This window comes from Macaca nemestrina, chromosome 4 (assembly GCF_043159975.1).
Source record: "Macaca nemestrina isolate mMacNem1 chromosome 4, mMacNem.hap1, whole genome shotgun sequence".
Lineage (NCBI taxonomy): Eukaryota > Metazoa > Chordata > Mammalia > Primates > Cercopithecidae > Macaca > Macaca nemestrina.
The window spans coordinates 9654730-9679954 of record NC_092128.1 but is presented as its reverse complement, the minus strand read 5'-3'; the positions used below and the strand labels follow the sequence as shown (position 1 = coordinate 9679954).

Below are 25225 nucleotides of genomic sequence, written 5' to 3'. Positions count from 1 at the left end.
CTTTTGCCAGGTGGTGGTGTGGTCATCAAGACAGAGGCACAGTCTGAAGACGAGATGAGGCCTGAGCGGCTTTATCTGGGGGTGTCCCGAGGCCAGACCGAATGCAGAATCCCCCGAGGGCCCAGGAACAGGCCTGGGGGCTCCAGCCGTCATCAGGCCCAGGGCGTGCCCAGGGTGCGGGCAGGGGAGCCACGGCCACCGGGAGTCGGCGGGGAGACGCCCCGAGTCCTTTCCCGCCGGCGGCAGCGGGCATTCACCTGCCCCGAATGTGGGCAGAGCTTCCGCCTGAAGATCAACCTGACGATTCATCAGCGGACCCACGTGGAGGAGGGGCGGCGGGAGGCCCCCGGGGACAGCCAGACCACGCTGGAGCCGGGAGAGGTGGTGGTGCCTGGCCCTGTCATCCGCTGGCTCCCCGAGGAGCCTGAGGGCCGCCGCTCTGTGGCGGGCGGCCGTGCGTTGGTGGGGCGGCGGCCTGCGGCCAGCAAGATGTACCACTGCAGCGAGTGCCTGCGCTTCTTCCAGCAGCGAAAGAGCCTGCTGCTGCACCAGCGCCTGCACACCGGCAATGGCCAGGGCTGGCCCGCCTGCCCCTACTGCGGCAAGGCCTTCCGCCGGCCCTCGGACCTCTTCCGGCACCAGCGCATCCACACTGGTGAGCGGCCTTACCAGTGCCCCCAGTGTGGCCGGACCTTCAACCGGAACCACCACCTGGCTGTGCACATGCAGACCCACGCCCGAGGCCAGGCGGGCCCACACTTGCCTGCCGCCCCTGCCCGCCACGGGAGCCCCCCGCTGCCCTGGCCCAGCCGCACGGAAGAGGGCTGACCAGGCAGTAGGCCACAGGGGACTCCTGGCAGGGCCTCTCCCCTGTGCCTGACGCGGGTTCCTCCTCTTTCTGGAATGGAGAGAGGTTTGTTGTTTTTACCCATTCAAATGGGAAGCCCGCCGCCCTTCTGGTGGCAGTGTGTGTGACTGGGTGCCTTCTGTTTCCTGTTTGCACTCTTTGCTGCCTTTTCTGCATTCCTGACTTGTAAAAGATTCCTTAAGGCTTAAGGGATGCCTTATTTTTGATGGGGCCTCTGGTAGGTACCACAGCCAAGAGGACCAGAGATCATGGCCCTTCCAGTAGGGGGGCGATAGAGACATCGGGGACCTGGGATTTTTGTTTTGTGCAGAGGTCTCCGGCCTGCTGTCACCATGAGACTGGGGAGTGGATGGTTGGCCTGAAGAAAGGGTCCTGGAAAGTTTTCTACTTTGCTATTTTGAAACTTTTTTTCCCTTGTTATAGAGACTCAAGTGCTTTTGTAAATGTGTGTAGTTGCTAATGGAACTTCGCCTTTTGCAAAGTGGAAAGAGCCGGCTTTTCCATGTGGGGCTCGCAGAACTGGAAGGGGAACTACCTCCACCAGCCTGTGGGTCTTTTATTTTTTTAAGATGGAGTTTCGCTCTTGTTGCCCAGGCTGGAGCGCAGTGGTGCAATCTCCAGAGGTTGCTCACTGCAACCTCTGCCTCTCGGGTTCAAGTGATTCTCCTGTTTCAGCCTTCTGAGTAGCTGGGATTATAGAGGTGAGCCACCACTCCTGGCTAATTTTTGTATTTTTAGTAGAGACAGGGTTTCATCATGTTATCCAGACTGGTCTCGAACTCCTGACCTCAGGTGACTCGCCTGCCTCAGCCTCCTGAAGTGCTGGGATTACAGGCGTGAGCCACTGCTCCTGCCCAGCCTGTGGGTTTTGACGGGGATGTCTTGGCTGCTGTCTCGGAAGCACAGTGTCTCCCTAGGTGTGTGTTTCTTGGCCCAGAGTGACTCCCAGTATTCCTAGTCCTTACCCCACAGGATAGGCACGTCCATTATTTACTTTTGTTTGTCAGCTGGGAGGGGAAACTGAAGCCTGGAGTGGGAGACACTTCTCCCCAAGAGCTCAGTGTTCGTGGGTGTGTAAGATCCATTGACTGGACCCCAGACAGCATCCTGAGGGGCAGTGCGGAGAGAGCCCAGGAAGCCCCTCCCCTAGAGGAGGCCCTTGGTCTGGCTGAGGGCCACCTCTACCCTGGGCCTCCAGGACTGCTTTTCACATTAAAGGGGAGGCAGTCTTTCAAAGGAGTTCTCCCTTGAGCGCTTTGGGCTCTGGGGCAGAGTTGGGCTAGGAGATCTGGGTGAATCCTTCAGTCACGGCTAGTCTCATGTTCCTCTTCTGTCAAAGGGGGTCATCGCCCCAGTGTGTCCTACCTCAGAGTTGTCAGGATCAAATTAAGAGGCACTGGGACAAATATGAAGCCTAGCTTTGTGCTTCCTTTCAAGTTCAGGGCCTCCTTTCTACTCATTCCAGCCTTTTTTTTTCCCCTGTCAGAATCCCTCAGGAAGGACCTTTATCTTCTGGAGTGAGTAGTGGCAGTTCCACTGGGTTCAGTGAAAGACTCGCCCACGGGGCTTTGTTCCCCAGGTGTCCTTTGTGTTTCGGTGAACAAATTCCTACCAAAACATGAGATTCAGACTGTAGAAGTTCAGGCAATAATATCAGGCCTCATGGAGAAGTCTGGAGGTCAGCTGGCTTCTGGTGTCCCATCACACCACTGCGGGTGCTGCCTGTAGAGCAGCCCTGGTGTGGGTGACTCTGAAGCTGGAGTGATGGGACCCCGGCTAACCTTGTTTTTTACCGCCTTGTCTGGCACTGAGAAGTGGCCACCCTTCAGGGCTGCTTCTGGCGGCCTTGGTTCCTGGATGTGCCATTTCCTTGCCCTTCTGACCCTCCCACTTCTTCCAACGTCTTGAGCAGAGTTGGGGGCCAGTGGTAGCGTTGCTGTCATCTCTGGGAGGAGGGTGAATATACAAGTCGGTGACAGTTCGGCCAGGCTCCCTTGGGTTTGGGAAGAGGCACCGCCCTTCTCTGCTGTGGATCCTGCTTGTTTGCTTTGGGGTCCCCCAACCCTTGCCAGGAGCTTCACAAATCAGAGACAGGCTGTCAGCAAGAGCTCAGACAGGATGTGTGCAAGTGCAGGTGCGTGAGTTTAACCCTCAGCTGCAGGAGCTAGTCTCAGATGTTCTGGGGATACCTCAGGCTAAGAATTTTGCCGAGTTTCTGGGCTTGTTTTTCTAATGCCAAATGCCCCTGCGTAAGTGGCACAAGGTGCTGATTCTCCTTTTTTCTTTTTTTCATAGCAATGTGTGCAACTTTGAGCTAGGTCTTGTGAATTTGCCTAGCACTCGGACGTGTTTAAGTAATGTTCTTTACATTGAAACGAGTCAACCGAAGCTTTGTGGTGCAGGAGCTGAGGGTTCCCCAGACTCGGTGGGAGCCCTGGTTGGGCCCCAAACTCCCCCAGCAGAGTCCTCGTCTTCCTCATTTGTGAAATAAACGGGTGGGCCACGACGTTAATAAGCCCAAGAAAACTGTGAAGGTGGTAGTCCCTTTCCCTAATTGGTGCGCAATAAACTTGTTGACATGAACGAGTGCGTGCGCGTGATCTGGTTTCTGCTCTCTGGGAAGTGACCGTGCGGGGCAGTGGCAGCTGGCGACACTTGTGGGCTGTTGGGCACCAGCCTGGGGCGGGCGCTCACACCTGTCGGCGGGCGCGCGCACTTGTGGGGCTCGCACACCTCCGAGCTCGCTGTGGGGGCGGGGCCTCCCGGGCTGGCCAATGAAAAGCCGGCACTGGGTCGCAGGCGCCCGCGAAGCGGGGGCGGAGCCTCCAGCACCGGCCAACGGGGATCTGGCTTCGGGATGCGGGGCGGGGCCCACGCGGGGCCCACCCGGTCGCAATTCGCTGGGCCTGGGGCACAGCTTCTTCCCGGACGCGTTCTCCGTGTGTCCCGAGTCCCGGCGGCCCCGCGAGCTCGGTCCGTGCGGGGAAAGCGGGGCTGACGCCGTCTGCGGAGAGAACTGTGCAGCCGGGCTTGTGTGGGGCCGCGCGCAAGGGCAGCGGCGACTCCCTGCCCAGGCAGGCCAGCACAGGGCCATGGCCGAGGAGGCTGCGCCTTTGGTAGGGGCGACTGTCATGGAGGCGTGGGGACGTGGAGCCGAGTCCTGAATTCGCCAGGAGGATGTCCCACCCTCTACCATCCCCCGCCACCTCCTGGAACTGGGGAGGGCTTAGCCCGGGTGGCAGGAGGAGGACAAGGACTCCTAAGGCCACACGATAAACTCCCTTCTCGCTCTTCATTTCCTTGCCTGTGGAATAAGGCGAATGGCCCTAAACACAAGATTTGGAGGTCCCTCCTGCCCTGATATCCACTGGACCTGGCTCTGAGGGCGCGGTGGACTGTGGACATCTTCATTCCAGACCCTCCAAGGTTCCTGTTTCAGGATCCGCCTTTTGGCACTTGCCCCCACCCCGCCCCACCCCGCAGTCGACCATCTCAAAGATCCACCCCTCCTGCCAAGCTGAGACCAATGCCATGGCCTGGGGAGGGATGTCCGCTGCAGTCTGGTGGAGCCAGAGTCTGGCTCCTGACTGTGAGGTGGACTCTAGACTTGAGCTCTGATTCCAGTCTGGAGGATTCTGATGCCTGCCCACTCTTTCCAAAATTCCCTGACAAGTCCTTCTAGCTGCTGCTGAGGGGATCTGCATTGTGAGGACTTTTGGTTAGGGGCTTCAGGCTCAGGCTTGACCTAGGCCATTGCTGGCCTGCATAAGAACTGTTGAGATTTTCATAGGTCTTTAAAGGTAGAGGGGTCATCTTCTAGTATAAATAGCTTTGCAGTGGTTTTGGATCCATTCCTGGGTGGCACATTTGTGGCAGGGCATTGCAGGGAGGTGAGGATGTTAGCCCCTAATTTGAAGACGGTGCTGCCTCCTCTGGGCTCCACTTCATTGTATCAGACAGAGGCCAGACTTGAGGATGGAGAGCCATGGTGTGAGAGGAAGGAAAAGGCCAGGTATCTGGTGTCTGGTACTTGTATGTGTGGGACACTTTGCTGAGTATGTTTATTGGGGAGGTCTCTGAGAAACTCAGTTGCACAGAATTAGATTAATCAGTCTCTGGTTCTTAACACATTCAGATCACTGGTCCATAGCCTTTATATTTGTTTTTAAGAATATAACATAGGCCGGGCGCGGTGGCTCAAGCCTGTAATCCCAGCACTTTGGGAGGCCAAGACGGGCGGATCACGAGGTCAGGAGATCGAGATCATCGTGGCTAACACGGTGAAACCCCGTCTCTACTAAAAAATACAAAATATTAGCCAGGCGAGGGGGCGGGTGCCTGTAGTCCCAGCTACTCGGGAGGCTGAGGCAGGAGAATGGCGTAAACCCGGGAGGCGGAGCTTGCAGTGAGCTGAGATCCGGCCACTGCACTGCAGCCTGGGCAACAGAGCAAGACTCCGTCTCAAAAAAAAAAAAAAAAAAAAGAATATAACATGTGCTAATGTCATACACCCTGAGTGCTTTTTCATATCTTCAGTGTGTTTCATCCACACAGCCACCTTAGGAGTGAAGGAAGTTAGGATATCCCTGTAAGTGAGAACATAGAACCTTAGATAAGTTATGTGGCTTGACCTCAGGTTGTGCAGGATTCAGATGGCAGGAGAGGCACCGAGTCAAGTTCTAGGTGAGTTCCATTTCCAGGAGTGCTCCCTTTATACCTCAACTGTTCCCCACTGGGGCATTCCTGGATTTAAAATTTTATTTCCAGCAATACATAATACATTTTCTGCCTCCTGTGAACAGGATATTCCTTGTAATGTTTCCTTGTTCTTTTCTTTTCTGCTTTCAACTTTCTCTGGCCCCTGTTGCCTGGCAGCTAGGAGGGTGGAGACCATCCTGGGGCTGGTTGACAAGGCACCTGGATCATGGGGATGTGGTGTCAGGCAGGGCAGGAAGTCACACCAGTAGATGTCAGGGTGGATGGGCCTTAGAGATCGCCAAGGCGGAACAACAGGCCTTTCTCCCCGTGAGCCCACTAAGGGGTGTGGACTTGTTCTAGAAGAAGTTGAGGACTCAGATTGCTGCCTGGGTGTGCATTGGACCCCGGGTCCCCTGGCAGGTGTTCTGGACTTGGGCTTCTCACCATTTCTTGGTTCCTGCTTCTGGCCATGTTCCCTAGTTGGTTGAGTAATGGGCTGAGCTAATAGAGGCAGTGAGTGGTAGAGCTGGGATCCACTCTATTCATTTATGATAGTAATGTTGGTTATGTCATTTTCCATTGCCCCTGGGTCTTGGTTCAGGATTCTTCTCATGGGGGCTTTGTGGGGCCCAGTGTCTGCTGTCTTTGACTAGTAGGTGGGGTCTGTTTGGGGGTCTGACCAGTGAGGCCCTCTGGCATTCAGAAGACGTCTTCCCCATTCTGGAGAATCTTGACCTTCCTGTGTCTGGTAACGGCTCTGGGCTGCTCTCCTGGTGGCTGACTCATGAACTTGTGTCTGGTTGCAGGACTGGTATATGCAGACTGACCTCCAGGGAGAAGCCCAGATCCGATCTGCAGAGGTCTCCCTTCTGGCTATCGTGGCTGCTGTTCAGGTGGTGGAGAAGAAGATGGAACCCCAGGCTGCCTGGCTACAGAGCCTGGAGGGACGCACACGGACAGCCGAGGAGAAGCTGGCTGACTGCGAGAAGGTGGCTGTGAAGTTTGGGAACCAAACTGTTGCTCAGGCTGGAGGGCAAGTGGGCCATGTTGGGGACTCTGCTGCAGGAGTACGGGCTGCTGCAGAGGCAGCTGGAGAACGTGCTGTGCAACAGAAACTTCTGGATCCTGTGGCTCCCCCCAGGCAGCAAGGGGGAGGCCCCCAAGGTATAGGAGCTGGGTGTGGGTGGAGAGGCCCTGCCTGGATTCTGTAGGGTTACCATATGCATAGCGGAAGGAGCCCCCTGGCTCCCAAAGCCTGACCTCTGGGCATCCAAGGCAGTCACTAGTTGACTTTAAAGGGCTTGAAAAATGTCAGAAGAAATTGTGACACAGAAAAATGTCTGCTTTGGAGGATGGAATGGGGTTTGTTGGGAGAGAAATGGTTGTGCAGCAGTGGTTGTACATGATCTCTGAGAGTGAGGACTGGCACAAGTAGGAGATACGTGTGCCTGGGAGAGGGGAAGAGAACCCAGGAGCCCTGATCATGAATCCCCTTAGTCACTGGTTCTGCCCTTTAGCCGAAGGCGTTGTGATGGAGTTGAGTTTGCATTTGCTTAGTAGTTTGGCCTGCGATGCCCACTGCTTCGGGGGAAGGGAGAGGAGACTGGAGTTGGTTTTGGCTGCTCCCTGAAATGGTTGTTCCTCATGGTGGGTGCAGGCAACCTGTACTTCCAGGTGCCCATGACTCCTGAAGACACGGTCGGGTATTTCTCAGAGCAGCAGGGTGGCGGCCTGGAGGACTCACAGAAGGAGCTCTACAAACGTGTTGTGAAGGGGAGCTGCGAGACCCTGAGCTCCCTGGGTAAGAGGCTGGTCTCTGGGGGCCTCCACACCTTGGTTTTACTCCTTTACTCAATCACACGAGACTTCTGAATCTCAGAGCAGGAAGCATGTAGAGATCATTTGTTCAGCCCTCTATCTTCAGGCAGGTAGAGGGTATCCGTCATTCTCATTTTGCGGTTTTATGTAATGAAATGCAGAGGTTATATGACTTGCCCCAGGTCTCATGGAGTAAGTGAACTGGAATCTGCTCCTTGCTGTCCTGCCCTTTATGTGGTGCCAGAGGCAGCTCCTGCGTGCACGCCTGTGGCTTGCCAGCCTGTCTGCTCCTGGGGAGCTGGGGCCTCCCCTGGTTTACATCTGCATCCCTAGGACTCCCAAGCTGCACTCTGCACACTGAGTTCTCAGGTGATTCCTGCTGAGCAAAGACGGATGGACTGTAGGCCTGCTTTTTTTTTTTTTTTTTTGAGATGGAGTTTCGCTCTTGTTGCTCAGGCTGTAGTGCAATGGTGTGATCTCAGCTCACCACAACCTCTGCCTCCCAGGTTCAAGTGATTCTTCTGCCTCAGCCTCCTGAGTAGCTGGGATTACAGGCATGTACCACTAGGCCCAGCTCATTTTGTATTTTTAGTGGAGATGGGGTTTATCTATGTTGGTCAGGCTGGCCGTGAACTCCCAACCTCAGGTGTTCCGCCCGCCTCGGCCTCCCAACGTGCTGCGTGAGCCACTGTGCTCGGCCAGGTCTGCTTCTTTTTTTTTTTTTTGAGGCAGAGTCTCGCTCAGTCGCCCAGGCTGGAGTGCAGTGGCGAGATCTTGGCTCACTGCAAGCTCCGCCTCCCGGGTTCACGCCATTCTCCTGCCTCAACCTCCCAAGTAGCTGGGACTACAGGCGCCCGCCGCCATGCCCAGCTAATTTTTTGTATTTTTAGTAGAGACGGGGTTTCACCGTGTTAGCCAGGATGGTCTCGCTCTCCTGACCTCGTGATCTGCCCGTCTCGGCCTCCCAAAGTGCTGGGATTACAGGCGTGGGCCACTGCGCCAGGCCCTGGCCTGCTTTTAAGGATGCCCCAGGTCCAGAAAACGAGGGCCAGCCCTGGGAAGTTCGGTCCTTCAGGCAGGTGTGTGTCTTCATGTGAGACTTGATCAGACGTGGGTTTCTGTAGCTACCCTACTCCCAAGCTCTCCTGCGTGCACCTGGAATTCTCACTGCTTTGGGCAGGGTGAGCAGTTGGCTTTTTGTCCACTCTCTCCCCTTGTTGGGAGGCTGAGGCCCAGAACACAGTGCCTTCCCTCCCTTTGCCTGGCTGCAGAGGTTCCTCCTTCAGAAGAGGGTCCCAGTGTGCTGTGGGAGGCAGGGTGAGGAGGCTGTCCGGCCTTAGGCGGGGAAGGAGAAGCATGTGGAAGGAAGGGCAGCAGGAAGCCTGAGCCTGACTGCCAGGAATGGCCAGCCCCATTTTTGGGCCTGAGTTTCCTCATCTGTCAGGACTAGGTGGCTTGTCTGTGTGGGCAATGGATGGGAACCCTCTCTCTCGGCCTCATGGCACTTACTTCTAGTCCACGAAAACTGAGAGGCCTTGCCCACCCTACTCTCCATGCCCCTCAACACATGCCTTGAAGAGGGAGTGAGTCCTGCTCCAAGCCTGGCGGAAAACCCTCCTTTCCAAGTCTGCAGAGGACAGCCCTGCCGCTGGCCTTTTCCTCCCTGCAGGCCGGGCCACCACCAAGCCAGATCTTCTGGCGCCAGTGGAGAAACGACACCAGGCAGGCAGCTGCAGCCTGCCCAGTGCGGAGAGGGGCCAGAGCCCGGGCCCTGGTGAGTCCCTTAGGGTGTAGGCGGACCTGGGCCTCTCTACGTGCATCTGGTAAGGGCATCTGGTGTCAGGAGGCCCCCCTGGCGAAACAGAGGCAGAGGTGGGGGTGGGGGGAAGTGAACTGCTGGGCCTCACAGCTGGCGGTCAGGGCCAGACCTGGGTGTTCTGACACCCAGAGGACCTGGGCCATTTCCCACACTCCATGTCCCTTTGGAGCCATCGTTTGGCCTGAGACCACTCTGGAGGCTTGAGGGGAAGGGCAGAGGGCATAGCAGATACCAGGGAACCTGAGGCAGGCTGTCGTGGTGCGTGCAGGGTCCCGGGAGGAGCGACAGGCTGGCGGCCTCCGTGAGACCTGCCCTGACGCTGCGTCTGCTCCCAGGGCCCTTGGTGCCTGCATGTGTGTCCTCCTCGCTTTGCAGCCTAATTCCTGCTTCCTCTCCTTGGGTGAAGGGACTGAGTCTTGCTGTAATATCCCCCTCCCCCGGCACCTTACACAGTGCCTGGCATGTACTGGGATTATAAATAATAAATAATTATGAAATGAATGGTGAACCAGAATAGGAGCTCAGTTTTCTCCATTTTTCAAATAATAGCATTGGATCAGAATGCAGTTTTTTATTTTTTATTTTTCATTTTTTTAAGGCGAGAACCCTTTATTCCAGTGACAACCAGAATCATATAACATGGGGGACAGTGGGACTATTCTGGCTGAAGGACAGGAACCCTGGAGCTGGTTGCTCGGAACACAGCGGGTCATGCCAAGACACTGCTCCTTGCTTTCTAGATTCTTAGATTTGGGGAGGAAGGCTCCCCTGTTGAGCAGACTCTTTGAGTAGGTAAGTTAAGTCACAGTGAGCCTAGAGTGGGGAAGAAGGTGGGAGTTGACAAGGGTACTGAGTGGCTGGCATGTAGGTCCAAGGCTGAAAGTGGCATTTCCAGGCACCTGCAGGGGACGGGGGCACCACAGAGAAAGCAGGGTTGCGTAAGGGGCGGGTGTGGCAGGATGCAGGTCACATAGCCTGAGCTGGGGAGCCCTGAGCGAGAGGCCAGCTGGGTGGAGTGTGGCTCTTGTGAGAGCTACTACAGCACTGAGGGCTATTACAGCAGCAGCCTGGCCAACAGCTCCTCCCCTGTGGTGCAGGGAGGGGAGCTGGGCCCAGGCACTGCAGCCACCCCGGCTCTTGGACTGGCCCCCCACAGCAGGTGTGGGCAGGACTGGGGTATGTTCAGAGGCTGTGGCTGGTGCCACAGTCCCCAGGGCTGAGCAGCTCCTAGGGGGATGCAAAGCAACAGGCAGGGCCTGGCCAAAGAGCCCCAGGCACGACTCTGCCATGAGGCTGGGCTTGCACCTGAAGGCAGCTCAAGGAAGTGTGGTGGCTGGAGGAATGAGGGCTGTTCAGGGGGGTTAGGGTTGCCCTGCGGTCTGGGTAGTCCTTGCCATTCTAGCAGTCACTTCTTGTTTTCCACTCTCCGTAAGCTTTTCCAGATTTCTCCAGGAGAGAGCTTTGTTTACCCCCAGGACTAGGCCTCACTCCTAAAAGCTGCTTCTAAACCCTTTGCGGGCAGGCCCCAGACGGTATGGGTGCAAGAAATCCTGCAGGCCCCAGACAGTGTGGGTGCAAGAAATCCTGCAGGCCCCAGACGGTGTGGGTGCAAGAAATCCTGCAGGCCCCAGACGGTGTGGGTGCAAGAAATCCTGCAGGCCCCAGACGGTGTGGGTGCAAGACATCCTGCAGGCCCCAGACGGTGTGGGTGCATGACATCCTGCAGGCCCCAGGCGGTGTGGGTGCATGACATCCTGCAGGCCCCAGGCGGTGTGGGTGTAAGACATCCTGCAGGCCCCAGACGGTGTGGGTGCATGACATCCTGCAGGCCCCAGGCGGTGTGGGTGCATGACATCCTGCAGGCCCCAGACGGTGTGGGTGCAAGACATCCTGCAGGCCCCAGGCGGTGTGGGTGCATGACATCCTGCAGGCCCCAGACGGTGTGGGTGCAAGACATCCTGCAGGCCCCAGGCGGTGTGGGTGCATGACATCCTGCAGGCCCCAGACGGTGTCGGTGCAAGAAATCCTGCAGGCCCCAGATGGTGTCGGTGCAAGACATCCTGTAGGCCCCAGACGGTGTGGGTGCATGACTGCTTTATCTGTTGGATGTTTCCATAGGCGGGCTCTTCCTGCCAGAATTCTAGAAGCAGTGTAAACGGGCTGCTCATTCATTAGGTCTGGGCGGGGTCTGGGCACTGGACTTTCAACACTTTCCTCCCGTGATTCTGGTGTCGTTAGTTTGAGGACCAAGGCTCAGAGATCCCTCTGAACAGAAAGTGACCCGCCTCTGGCCGTTGAAAGTGTCTGTGTTTTGATTATGCAAATAGATTCCTACACGAGTACGTTCTTACTAAGCAATGTGGAGGTCATGGGCAAAGCTAAGCGGCTCCTGCTGGCCGCTCGCCCAACCGTAGGCCCCTCCCAGGGTAGCCACTGTTACGATTTTGCTGCATAACCTTTCAGGCTATTTTCTCATGCATATACATACTTGTGTGTACTGTAGAAAAATACAAGGGTTAAGAACACACAGATATAGTCTACATATCTTCTGCAGTTTGCTGTTTTCACTCAACAATATGTCTTAAGGATCTTTTCGTGTTGATACATTTTGATCAACTTCCTCTCTGAAACGGTTTCCAGGGCCCTGGTTAATTGTGAAGGCAGCCTGGTGTGTGGCAGCCGGGCTGGGCTGGTGTCTTCAGAGTGGCTGTGTCAGAAGTGCCTCGTATATGACAGAAAGAAGTGGGCTGTGCCCTGGCTCTAAAACCTGGCAGCATTGGGCGATTGGACAGCAGTTAGATATGGGTGACTTGGAATGTTCTCCATTCATTCATTTATTTAACAAAAAATGTGCCTACCCTGTGTCAAGCCTGGAGCAGGAAGAGGAGCAGTAACTATTCCTTGATCTTAAGATAGGCCTTAGAGGTGGGCACAGATTGGTGAGGTCGCCCAGTCCTTGAAGGACACCCACCTGAGGGCACTGTAGGATCTGTGGCTGCTGTAACAGAGACTGAAGAAAACAATGAAACCAAAACCGCAGCTTCCACGTGGCCGGGGATGGTCTTCCTCCGACAGAGCAGCTCACAGGCCCCGGCTCCTTCCAGCCTATCGCTCCACCTTTCCTGGGGCCAGGCCTTGTTACTGTGGTTCGAGATGGCCCGCAACCATGCCCGTGGCCCTGTTGAAGGAAGCAAGGGGATGGGCTAGGGCGGGGGGGTGGTGCCCTTTCCCTTTTCGTTTTAGTTGATGCCTTTCCCTTTAACCAAACACTTTGGTTTCTTTTTTTTGTTGTTGTTGAGACAGAGTCTCGCTTTGTCGCCCAGACTGGAGTGCAGTGGCCGGATCTCAGCTCACTGCAAGCTCCGCCTCCCGGGTTCACGCCATTCTCCTGCCTCAGCCTCCCGAGTAGCTGGGACTACAGACGCCCGCCACCTCGCCCGGCTAGGTTTTTGTATTTTTTAGTAGAGACGGGGTTTCACCGTGTTAGCCAGGATGGTCTCGATCTCCTGACCTTATGATCCGCCCGTCTCGGCCTCCCAAAGTGCTGGGATTACAGGCTTGAGCCACCGTGCCCGGCCCACTTTGGTTTCTTGTACATTTAGTACTTACTGTGCAATGTTTACTTTATAAACATTGACCCATTTAAGCTTATTCCAACTCTCAGTTTCCTCATATCATAGATGAAGAAACGGAGGCAGAGAGAGGTGGAATCCAGTGTCAAAGATCCCATAGCTGGAGGAGGCAGCGCCCTCACATCCGTTAGCCAGACCAGCCACAGGGCACATCTCCTTACAGGGAGGCCTGGCAACAAGTCTGGAGTCTAGGTGGCCACATGCCCAGCAAGACACCAAGTGCTCTGTTAGTGTTGAAGCTGGGTGGATAGCATTGGAAGATGGCTGGTCATCCCCGTCACAGCTCACAGCCCATCATTCACAGGCCAAGCTCCCCTCGCTGCCATGTCACACGTCCCCAGGATGTGCTGTGCCTTTGCTGGTACCTACAGTTCTGTTGGGAGTCTCTTTGGGGTCGTGGTCCCAACAGAGGCTGTGAGAGGAAAGATGCCCCGTGATACCTGCTGCCCTCAGGGCCTCTTCCTTTTTCCCTTAGATGCAGGCCAGCTGGAAACACCCCAGGAGTTCCGGCCTGGATCAAGCAAGAGGCAGGGGCAAGTGGGAGGAGCCAGCAGGGCCCACAGGAGACCACTGTGGCACACCTGTGCTCAGGTAAGGCGTGCTGGGCTGTGTCTCCCCAGGCCTGTATCCCTGGGCCTTAGGAGACATGGCGTCCCCCGGGGGGCCTCCCAGCGCCTCTAGCAGGGCCTCCTCCTGCGCCAGGCTCCTGAGGGAAGGCAGTGCGCAGCCTTGGCTGTGTCTCTGCAGAATCTTGTGTGCTTGCTGCGTGGTGTCCTCCCATGCAGTTGTATGAAATCGTTCTTTTATTCCTGAACCTGTTTCCTGTTCATTTCATGAACTCGTCTGTAGGCAGCATGGTGCTGGGCGCCGCAGGGGCTCATTAATGTGTGAGACACAGATCACTCAGGAGAGAGAAGATGAACACACAGTACGCAGTGGGACGGGGCACCGTTGCGTCTACAGCCAGAGAGCCCTTTCAGGACCTGATCCAAAAGACGGCCAGTATTCTTTTTTTTTTCTGACACGGAGTCTTGCTCTGTCTCCCAGGCTGGAGTACAGTGGCCAGATCTCAGCTCACTGCAAGCTCCACCTCCCGGGTTCACGCCATTCTCCTGCCTCAGCCTCCCGAGTAGCTGGGACTACAGGCGCCGCCACCTGTATTTTTTAGTAGAGACGGGGTTTCACCGTGTTCGCCAGGATGGTCTCGATCTCCTGACTTCGTGATCCACCCGTCTCGGCCTCCCAAAGTGCTGGGATTACAGGCTTGAGCCACCGCGCCCGGCCGACGGCCAGTATTCTAAAAGCACCTATGCTTATGATGTGCAAATAGCTGAAGGTGTTCTTTCAACTGTAGTAAAAAGGGTGTCTTGGTGGCCACAGGCGGCCCGGATGAAGGTGCTGCTGGGGAAAATGTCACCACACTGGTCTTGGGAGGCTCCGTGAGAGGGAGGTGGGACTTGAGAGGGGCTTAGAGCCTGGGTGAGAGGCAGAGAGGAGGCCAGAGGTGTTCTGGGTGGAGAGGACCCTCGGGCCGAGGCTCAGAGGTGGATGAACGGGGTAGCCTTAGGTGGAACAGCACAGGGTGGAACCCGGCAGAGGACAATGGGAGCTGAAGGAGGCTAGGCCAGAGCGGGGCCTTTAGTGATGCTCGAGCCCCGGGCTTCAGACTCCAGGAGAGCCAAGGGCGGGTGGCCTGGCTGCAGAGTCTGTGGCAGGGAGGCCTCACTCGCTGTACCCTTCTGTGTCCCTTCCCTGCAGAGACCTGTCTGAGCCGCAAAGAGGAGTCTGGAGGGAGGGTCCGAGGGACACAAGCCAGCCTGGGCTGCTGGAGGGGGGCCTGGCAAGGAGGGGTCTCGGGGAAGCACCTGTGGGGGTCTGCTTCCTGACCCCAGGGAGCGAGAGGTGGCCTTCCTCCCTCCAGGCCCTCCAAGCCAGGCTGAGCCAGCTGCTAGGGGCATGGAGCAGTGCCCACCTTGCGCCCAGCGGGGCCAGAGCTTCGGCTGGAAGGAGCTCAGCCCACAGCAGGAGTGCGCGCATCATGCCCCACGGCCTTTCGCTAGTGCTCAGTGTCCCAAGAGCTTCGCGCACTGGGCCACCCCCGCCAGCCACCACCAGGCGCATGTGGCCCAGCGCACCTACACCGGCGCCAGATGCAGTAAGACCTTTGTCCACCAGTCGACGCTCGCACCCACTACCGCACGCACATCGGGGAGAAGCCCTACGAGTGCGCCGAGTGCGCCAAGGTCTTCGGCGGCCGGCGGCCTGTCCACGCTGCTGGAGCACCGGCACACACACATCAGCGAGAAGCCCTTCCAGTGTGCGCAGTGCGACAAGCGCTTCACGCGCCTGGCCAACCTGACCGTGCACCAGAGGGTGCACTCGGGCGAGCGCGCCTTCCAGTGCGCCCAGTGCAGCAGGCGATTTGCGCAGAAGCCCGGCTTCCTGCGCCATCTGTGCGGCCACTCGCAGGAGAAGCGCTGTCCTTGCAGCCGGTGTGGCGAGAGCTTTACCTGTCCCTCCTGGCTCATGTGTCACCAGGACAGCCATGCTGGTCATGTTTCTCCACCTTGCCTGGTTTGTGAGAGGGACTCCCCGATCGACGAGCCGCCCACGGGCCTCAGGGATGCAGTGCGGGGGAGCGCCACTGGTGATCCTTCTGCCGCATTCAGATTTGAGGGCACCGGTACAGAGCTGAGCCTCAGGAGGTGCCCTGGGGACAGGCAGCGGAGCGGTGGTGATCAGGAAGGTCTTGCGGGGAGTCCCTTGGACAGTTCTTTTTCTCGTGTGAAGATGGAGAATGTGGGTAGCACCCAGAGAGCTCCCTAAAGGGGCTCTGAGGGCACAGGGGCAGTTGGTGCCCCTTAAATCCAAGCGGCCTCTCCTGGGGGTCACTTCTTGACCAGGTCGAAGTATTCTGGCCATGGTCATGGCTTCCCAAGGGAGGGCTGTTCTCCCAGGCACTGCGATTGCCCACGGGGCTTCTCATCGCAGGGAGGCATGCAGGGAGGCAGGGATGTGGCCGCGATAGAGGCCAGTCCCAAACACCTGAGCCTCACTGAGGGGAAGACCTGGGCTGGGAGATGGGGTGGGCAGGAGTGGCCGGCTTTGCCTTGTTCTATTAGGGGAGTGATTTTCAGAGACAAAGGTTCCAGTTAGGAGATGTGATTACTCAGTGCTTTGAAGGGACATCCAAGGTATTCACCCTTAGCCATAGCCGTTGGTTTCCTGGATACTGACTGTGAAGATTCTAAAGTGCTTCCTAGGGTGGGCAGTGGTGGCAGGAGGCCTTGGACGGAGTCCAGGCCAGGCCCAGCCTCCTGTTTAATAGGCTGAGCCCAAGCATCCCTCAGATGTGAATGCAATAGCCTTGGTGAGTTGTAAAATGTTTCATGGAAACTTTCACTGACTTCTGCCCCGGCCGGGCACGGTGGCTCAAGCCTGTAATCCCAGCACTTTGGGAGGCCGAGACAGGCGGATCACGAAGTCAGGAGCTGGGAAAGGCAGCTTTGTGGGACATGTGTCCCAGAAGGGCCTAGGCTGGCTGTGGCCCAGTGCTCAGGACCAGCCATCTTGGCTCTTACAGGGCACTGTCCAGTTGGTGTAGTATTTGCCTTCAAGCCGTTGTTGGAGCAGGCAGGCAAAGGGGGCTTTCTGAGGATCCAACCTGTGCCAGTCACTGGGATACAAAGAAGACTGAGGCCTGGTTCCTAGCTGTGGGGCTGGGAGGGGTATCTGACGTCAATGGTGGCACCTGGCAGAGGACACACAGACACCAGCAGGCAGCAAGGGCTGCAGTAAATGTTGCAGAAGCACCTAAAGGTTGAGCAGAAGGGAGGTAGGAAACCTGGACGTGGGCTGCCAGCAGCTGAGAAGCCCCCCTGAGATCCTGGTGACCCCACTACCATCTGAAGATTTAGGCCAATCACTAGGGCTTTTCAGGCAGGCCCTTATGGTGGCCCGCCAGTTTGGGACCCTCCCATTTTGATACATTAGTTCCCCCTCAGCTACTGGAGATCTCAGCCACAACTGGGCTCTAGCTGTGACCCAGACTCTGCCAGGATTCTCTAGATCCTCAGCTGTCAGATAATCCCGTGTCCCCCTCCTCCTCCCCACTAAACCCCCAGTGCTTGACATGAATGCATGTGTGCTTCCTAGGACTAGAGGCCGGTGCTGTCTCTGTCATTGCCCTCGCTTTAAGGGACACACGAGCAGATGGTAGCAAGCCCTGGAGAGCAGCACTCGGGCAAGTGAGGTGGCTCTGGCACTGGCCTTGGACTTTCATGTTTGTAGCTTGAGTTGGTTTTTATTGGAAGCTCTGTGATTTACATAATCACTTACAACCTCTGTAAATAAGGAACCATGTATGAGGAATTGTAAATTTCCTCTCTCCCCCTTATCCTGTCTGTGATCTTGTGATGCAGTAATGATATTCCACTCTAGGTTCCCATGATCAGGGGTGAAATACAGTGATTTTCACCTGTGCTTCCATTCTGAAGCTCTGAAAAGAAGTACTGGATGGACTGAAGTCCAGGACAATGTCCCAAAGAAAGGCAGAGTCCAGGTGGGCTTGGAGGACCAAGGCCTGGATGGGCACTGGAGGGCAGAGGCCTCAGTATCATCGCCCGGAGGGCACAGGCCTATGTCAACGCCTGGAGGGCACAGGCCTCAGTGTCAACGCCTGGAGGGCAGACGCCTCAGTGTCCAGCACTGTGCCCTGCACATGGAAAGCCCCTATGTTTGTGGAATGAATGAATAAAAATGTTTTCATAAGTGATGCAATTCTCAATTTTAATGTCATTGATCTGATAATGCAAATTTTAACAACACATCTTTACCATTTCCTGCCTTCAATAATAGTTGTTAATACATTTCCAGTATTTCATTGAATCTAAGATCCATTGATTGTAAGACACACTCTTATTTTCTACTTCACTAAGCAAGGGAAAAAATGTGTCAATTTCACCATGACTCTTCTCAATGCGGGATGATAACTAGCTAGGTGGTGATGTGTGAGCCACTGTTACTATTCTTGACAATGTCAGATCAAGTGATTCATTTCTTTGTTGAGACAAGGAGTGGAGTGGCACAGTCATGACTCACTTTACCCTTGACCTCCCAGGGCTCAGGTGATCCTCCCACTTCAGCCTCTCGAGTAGCTGGGACTACAGGTGCACACCACCATGCTGGGCTAATTTTTTTTTTTTTGGGTAGAGACTCAGTTTCACCATGTTGCCCAAGCTGGTCTTGAACTCCTGGGCTCAGGCAATTTGCCCACCTCATCCTCCCAATGTGCTGGGATTATAGGAGTGAGCCACTGTGCCCAGCCAAATGATTCTTTTTTTTTTTTTTTGGTCCTGAGATGAGTCTTGCTTTGTCACCCAGGCTAGAGTGCTGTGGAGTGGTCTCAGTTCACTGCAACTTCCATCTCCCGGATTCAAACAATTCCGCCTCAGCCTCCTGAGTAGCTGGGATTACAGGCACATGCCACCACATCCAGCTAACTTTTGTATTTTTAGTAGAGACGTGTTTCACTTGAACTCCTGACCTTGTGATCCGCTTGCCTTGGCCTCCCAAAGTGTTGGGATTACAGGCGTGAGCCACCATGCCTGGCCAATGATTCATTTTTAACAAAGGTCCTAGAAGTATAAAAATGAACCAAGAACATCATTGGGTCCTATCAAGATGGGCTACCAATACATCATATCCTAGACAGCTCTTGAATTTGGAATCCCATCATTTCTGTTGGTACCAGAGAGCTCAGTTTTGTGATAGCAGCTCCCATTGTCAACCCCAGCTACAGACAAATCACCCTGAGACACCTGAGCCTCCCTCACCTTAATAAGGTGAGGCACCTATTGCAGGGAGGAGCCTCTGGTCCTTTAGGTCCTCTGGTCTCATGTAGCAAATTTATTGATTAGGACCTGTTCCGGGTCTCCTTCCTAGAGCACAGTCCAGAGTCCTGGGGGAAGGCATCCACACCAGCACCCTCTCCAGCTCATATCCATCCTGTCCCTGACGATCCAGAGCCCCACGCTGCTCTGAGGGTAGCTGGCTCAGGGTTGTGGTTTCAGTTGTGTCCTCCCAAAGATATGCTCAAGTCCTCATTTTCAGTACCTGTAAGTGTGACCTAGGTTGGAAATAGGGGTTTTGCAGATATAATTAAGATGTGAGTTAAGATGAGGTCACACTGGAGTAGGATGGGCCCTTAATCCAGTATGGCTGGTATCCATGTAAGAGGAGAATGCCATGTGAAGGGCACAGACGCGGAAGGACATCATGTGATGGTGGAGTGAGTTTGGAGGGACGTGTCTGCGGTCAAGGAAGGGTGGCTGCCGGCGACACTAGAAGCGAGGAGAGGGATGTGGAACAGGTTCTCCCTTGGAGCCTTCAGAGGGAGCACGGCGTTCCTGGCACCTTGATACCACACCTGCAGCCTCTGGAAGTGCGAGGGAATACATTTCCATTGTTTTAAGCCCGCAGGGTGTGGTGCTTTGTTTCAGTGGCCCCAGGACACTCCTGGGGTGGAGACTGTGCTTCCCCGCTGGGCTGGGATGAATGGGGCAGTGGAGGCACAGCTTTGAGGAGGAGGGTGAGGCTGGGCCCTGCTCCAGAAGAGGCTATTACTTGTTCTCCAGGTGAGAGGCAGCTGTTCCATTTTCTCCTGGCTCGAGTAAGGAGAAACAATCGCTTTTCCGCCCTCAGCCCTGCTTTACCATCTGGAAAATGCAGGGAGATTGGGTGGGGGTGGGGTCCCCATTTCTCAGGCTTGTCTATCCAAATCTCCCCATCCTGGACCCCATGTCCCACTGTCCCATGTGGACTCTGACTCTGACCTGGGCAGCCCATTGCTGTCCCTTGTCTTCTTCCAGCCTTCTGCGCAGACTGCCCGTGGCTAGAGGATGTGAGAGCCTCTTTCAAAGCTCTTTTAATGACCTTCTGGTATTCAGTTTGTCTCAGTCGGCGGTTGGCGTCCTGAGCCTGCTGTTTCATTTATGCAAAGTGTTCATGTTGTGAATGGAAGCCAGACCCCTCACCATCCTCATCTTTATCATTGCCCTACACCAGGCATTGGCGACTGCAGCTTCGAGCTGACTCTGGGCAGCTGTGTAATTTGCAGGGCCCAGTGCAAAATCAAACTGTGGGGCCTCTCACTCAAAGGCAGAAAGAAACTACCATGGAGGGTACTAGAATACCAAGCTTCTCCTTTCTTCCACACACTCTCTTTTGACCTGTCATGGTGTTTTTTGTTTGCTCTTTAATGTCATTCTGAGTAAAGTTAAAACATTAATTGTTAACGTAAGACGATAACTGAAAACATTATGAGTGTATGTACCATTCATCTTTGTATTATGAAATGATAGTTTTAAATGCAAATAGAAGAACATTTACTGGGATGCAGAACCACTGGAATCACATGATTCCACACAAGTAAACAATATTTGGAGTTCACACATGCATATGCATTTCATTCTTACAAGAACCGTGGATACTGCCCAAAACTAACTTCATTGTTTTCATTTCACTTCCTGCTCCGTGCCCGTTCTACCAACACTCTCTATCTTCAGTATAACCAGGAGCGAAGGACTGAGGGAAAAGGAGCCATGGGCTGCCCTCTCTTCTTCCTTCTAGCCCAACATTTTCAGAGTAAGTGATTGGCTAGCACATGTATGATAATACGAGTAGCATGGGGAAGAAAGTGTCTGATACATTTCTTTGGTTGCTTGTGTTTCTCAGAACACCATGTGATATGGTTTGGCTGTGTCCCCACCCAATCTTGAATTGTAATTCCCACAATTCCCATGTGTTTTGGGAGGAACCTGGTGAGAGGTAATTGAATCATGGGGGTGGTCTTTCCCGTGCTGTTCTAGTGACAGTGAATAAGTCTCATGAGATCTGGATCTGATGGTTTTAAAAACTGGAGTTTCCCTGCACAAGCTCTCTCTTTGCCTGCTGCAATCCATGTAAGATGTGACTTGCTTCTTCTTGCTTTCTGCCATGATTGTGAGGCCTCCCCAGCCATATGGAACTGTAAGTCCATTAAACCTCTGTCTTTTGTAAATTGCCCAGTCTTGGGTATGCCTTTAGCAGCAGCGTGAAAATGGACTAATACACCATGGTATTCTTTCTGTATTTGAACCAAGTTCTGGTCCCAAAGGAAAGTAGGACCTCTTGGGCTGTCAGCACCCTACTTTCTCAGTCATAGATGGAATGTGCTTACCTTATATCTATCCCACTGGGTCTTGCTGGACTCCATGCATTGTGGGCCTCCGGAATTCTATGCAACGGGGCACCACAAGCACTCTATATGCAAATTGAGCTGCAAGGAACATGCTGTGCTCATCTCTGCTCCTGACATGCTCATTGTCCTGTTGGATTTCACCTGTAAAACACAAGTTCAAAGGTAAGATTATGAGTTTCCTGATGGCGACAGCAGAGCATGATAGCAAACTCGGGTCTTTCTAAGCACGGGGATCTGTGCCACTGCACAGGTTCATGCCCATGAAGCGCTCCTGATCTAAGTGGTGCTTGGGAGGTGTTAGTATCGCCTGTTCCAGGTACTGCTGAATAGAGCAGCAGTTCCAGACGGAGTCCTGCTCTTTTACTATGAAATCACAGTGCAGTTGGGGGATGTGAGTTTATGGATTCAATAACTCATGTATTCAGTAGCATTTTCCATGCTAAGTCCTGTATATTAGAAATATCAAATCCGTGGGATCTGCAGTGAGAGTCCATGCTCTGAGATGTGTGTGATTGTGCATGTGTTAGATGTGTGAAGGGCTTGAATGGCTCAAATCCAATACAAAGCAGCAATAATGAAATAGACTACATGCTGATGTGGGAACCCGGGGCAGGCGGAGACTGGCTGTCAAGAGAATCAGGGATGAGCTCAAAGGAGCATGACGCTTGTGCTGGGTCTCAAAGAATAAGTGTCTTCAGGGACTCCCAAAGGCGTGAATCCCGTCCAAAGTCCTCAGCCACCCACCTCTGCCACCTCCTTTGCTACCACCCTGCCTCGAACATCGTGCTCCACAGCCAGGCCTTGCCCTGGCTACCTGCAGTCTGCACTGCCCACTGGGGGCCTCCCTCATGGCCAGGGCAAAGGGCCCATCCTTCTACCTGGCCATGCTGGCCATGCTTCCAGGCCTCTGCTGTCGCTGGTCCTCTGCCTGAGAGCCCTTCCCTTCAGACATCCACACGGCTCGCTCCCCGCTCTCTTCAAATCGCTTGCAGATGTCACCCCTGAATGCTCCATCTAAAATAGCACCCCCCTGCTGCTGGGACCCTTTCTCTTCCCCCAACTCTGCCTTATGTGTCTTCACAGCACAGATTTGCATCTGACATTAATTATTTGATGATTATATTTTTAAAAAAATTATTTATTTTTTGACACTGGGTCTCCCTCTGCCACCAGCCTGGAGTGCAGTAGTACAAACACAGCTCACTGCAGCCTCGACCTCCTGGGCTCAAGCAGTCCTCCCACCCCAGCTGTCAAGTAGCTGTGACTACAGGCACATGCCACCATGCCTGACTAATTTTTAAATTTTTTGTAGAGATGGGGTCCCTCATGTTGCCCAGGCTGGTCTTGAACTCCTGGACTCATATGATCCTCCTGCCTCGGCCTCCCAAAGTGCTGGGATTATAGGCTTGAGCCACTGTGCCCTGACTGTTTGATTATTATCTACTCTGTGAGTATGGGGATTTTGTTTTGTTCCTGCTGTATGCCCAGTACCTAGAATAATGAATGCCTGGCACATAGTGCTTACTAAATATTTGAATTATGGAATGAGTGTTTTGTGTTCTCTTCTCTTCTCTTTTCTTTTTTGATGGAGTCTCGCTTTGTCGCCCAGGCTGGAGTGCAGTGGCACGATTTCTGCTCACTGCAAGCTCCGCCTCCCGGGTTCATGCCATTCTCCTGCCTCAGCATCCCAAGTAGCTGGGACCACAGGCGCCTGACACCATGCCCGGCTAATTATTTTCTTTTTTTTTTTGTAGAGACGGGGTTTCACCATGTTAGATAGGATGGTCTTGATCTCCTGACCTCATGATACACCCGCCTTGGCCTCCCGAAGTGCTGGGATTACAGGTGTGAGCCACTGTACCCGGCCTTGTGTCTCTTTCTACTAAAATGTCAATTCTTTGAAAGCAAGCACCGTGTTCTTCATCTCTGCGTCTATCCCGTTTAGCACCGAGCCTGGCACAGAGGAGATGCTTCATAAACGTTACATGATCTCTTCAAATGGCAGCATAACATTCCACTAAGTGAATGCTGTGCACCGTTCCCCTACTACTAGACATTTAGAGTGTTTTTTCTAATTTTAAATTAAAAATAATACAGTGCTAATCTTCTTAGGTTTATTATTTTTCCTGGGTGTTTATTTCTTTAAAATAGATTCCCAGAAGCAGCACGACCGAGTCAATATAATAAATACAACATTGCCAAAACTGCTTTTGAAAAGGGTTGGAGAGGATTGAAAATGTGGAAAATCCCATTTTACCAGACTTGTCATCTTAAAATGTTAGTGCTAGATAACAAACAAGCAGAAACAAAAACAAAACAACAACAAAAAGTACTGTGTTGACGGTATTGGTCAGCCTGGGCTGCTAAAACAAAATACCATGGACTGGGCGGCTTGAATAACAGAAATTTATTTCTCAAAGTTCTGGAGGCTGCAAGTCCAAGATCAAGATGTGGGCAGGTTCCTTCCTGGCTCTCCTCAGGGCTTTTCTTCTGGCTGGCAGACATCCTCAACATGTTGGGGAGAGAGGGGGAGAGAGCAAGAGAAAAGGAGAGAGAGAGAGAGAGAGAGAGAGAGAGAGAGAGATGTGGAGATGTGGTCTCTCTTCATGTAAGGGCACTAATCCCACCCTGGGGCCCCACCCTCATGACCTCATCTACACCTGATTACCTCCCAAAAGCCCCACCTTCAAACACCATCACCTTGGGGATTAGGGCTTCACCATATGAATTTTGGAGGACACATTCAGTCCGTAACACTAACCAAGAAAAGTTTCTGGAAGGTGACAGCATGAGCAGATTCATGCTGTGTGTGTTATGGGTTGAATTATTTCCCCCTCCCCCCACTTTTTTTTTTTTTTTTTTTGAGATGGAGTCTTGCTCTGTTGCCCAGGCTGGAGTACAACGGCACAATCTCGACTCACCGCAACCTCTGCCTCCTGGGCTGAAGTGATTCTCCTGCCTCAGCCTCCCCAGTAGCTGAGACTACAGGTGGGTGCCACCATGCCCAGCTAATTTTTGCAATTTTAGTAGAGACGGGGTTTCACTGTGTTGGCCAGGCTGGTCTCGCACTCCTGACCTCAAGTGATCTGCCCCGTCTCAGCCTCCCAAAGTGCTGGGATTACAGGTGTGAGCCACCGCCCTGCCTCCCCCACAAATTTATACGTTGAGGTCCCAAACCTCAGTACCTCATCATGTAACCGTATTTGAAGATGAGGTCTTTAGAGAGGTGATGAAGCTAAAAAGAAGCTGTTAGGGTGGGGTCCCCATCTAAGAGGACTGGCATCCTTATGAGAAGGGGAAGAGACACCAGGATGGGCACACATAAAGGAAAGGCGTTTGAGGACACAGCGAGAAGGTGACCACCTGAACACCACAGACAGGCCTCAGGAGAAACCAGCACCACCGACACCTTGATCTTGGGCCTCTAGCCTCCAGGACTGTGAGAAAATCAGTCTGTTGTTGAAGCCACGCAGTCTGTAGCATCTTGTTATGGCAGCCTGAATGGATTCATGGCGGGTCAATTGCTGATGGTATGGAGAGTGAACAGCTCATAGGACAGGGTGAACCAGCTGCAGCTTCCTTTGGGCTGGGTGGAGGCTGCCGGCACCACCCCACAGGATTCTTCTCTCTGTGGGTGCTCCTGGGGGTTTCCTGAAGGCTGTGGGCCCCAGGAGGTGTTAACTCTGTTTGCTGGCTGGAGAAGGCATCCCTCCAGGGGCTTGGATTGGCCTTTATCATTCCAGAAATATTTACTGAACCCAAGTCATGTGCTATGTGTTAGGTGATGGGGCTACAAGGCAAGTAAGGCACGGGTCCCCAAGGCTCAGACCAGCGGGATGCCTGTGAGAAACAAATCCCTACACTCATGCTAGAGCCAGTGTTTCGGGAAATTTAACTTAGGGTGCCTGGACATCGCAAGCATGTGTCCTTTTTAATTTGTATTTTTTAATAATATACAGACAACTGGGTTTGGGAATCATATTACTCCTTTTTTTTTTTGGTGACAAAGTCTCACTCTGTCACTCAGGCTGGAGTGCGGTGGTGCCATCTTGGCTCACTGCTAACTCCGCCTCCTGGGTTCAAGTGATTCTCCCACCTCAGCCTCCCGAGTTGCTAGGATTACAGGTACCTGCCATCATGCCCAGCTAATT

The 25225-nt window shown here is 53.9% G+C and overlaps 2 protein-coding genes across 3 annotated transcripts in view; both read left to right on the top strand.

Annotated features, from left to right (window-relative positions):
* LOC105474859 (zinc finger protein 783) overlaps positions 1–3451 on the top strand; it is a 28208-nt gene extending 24757 nt beyond the window's left edge. For both annotated transcript variants that reach the window (XM_071094288.1, XM_011729685.3), the window contains one exon: positions 11–3451. In XM_071094288.1, the coding sequence (XP_070950389.1) occupies positions 11–828 (818 nt within the window). In that variant the 3' untranslated portion in view covers positions 829–3451. The remainder of the gene's footprint in view (positions 1–10) is intronic.
* A 122-nt stretch (positions 3452–3573) lies between these two features.
* LOC105474858 (zinc finger protein 783-like) lies at positions 3574–15331 on the top strand. Its single transcript, XM_071094289.1, has 5 exons — positions 3574–3984; positions 6373–6730; positions 7224–7367; positions 13311–13426; positions 14757–15331. The coding sequence occupies exons 1-5, from the start codon at positions 3643–3645 to the stop codon at positions 15192–15194; spliced, it is 1398 nt and encodes a 465-aa protein (XP_070950390.1). The 5' UTR covers positions 3574–3642; the 3' UTR covers positions 15195–15331.
* Positions 15332–25225: the final 9894 nt, after the last annotated feature.

Coding starts and splice junctions, on each gene's coding strand:
- LOC105474858 (XM_071094289.1), top strand. CDS start 3,643: ATGAAAAGCCGGCACTGGGTCGCAGGCGCCCGCGAAGCGGGGGCGGAG. Junction 7,368..13,310: donor CGAGACCCTGAGCTCCCTGG/GTAAGAGGCTGG, acceptor TTTTTCCCTTAG/ATGCAGGCCAGCTGGAAACA. Junction 13,427..14,756: donor TGTGGCACACCTGTGCTCAG/GTAAGGCGTGCT, acceptor TCCTCCCTCCAG/GCCCTCCAAGCCAGGCTGAG.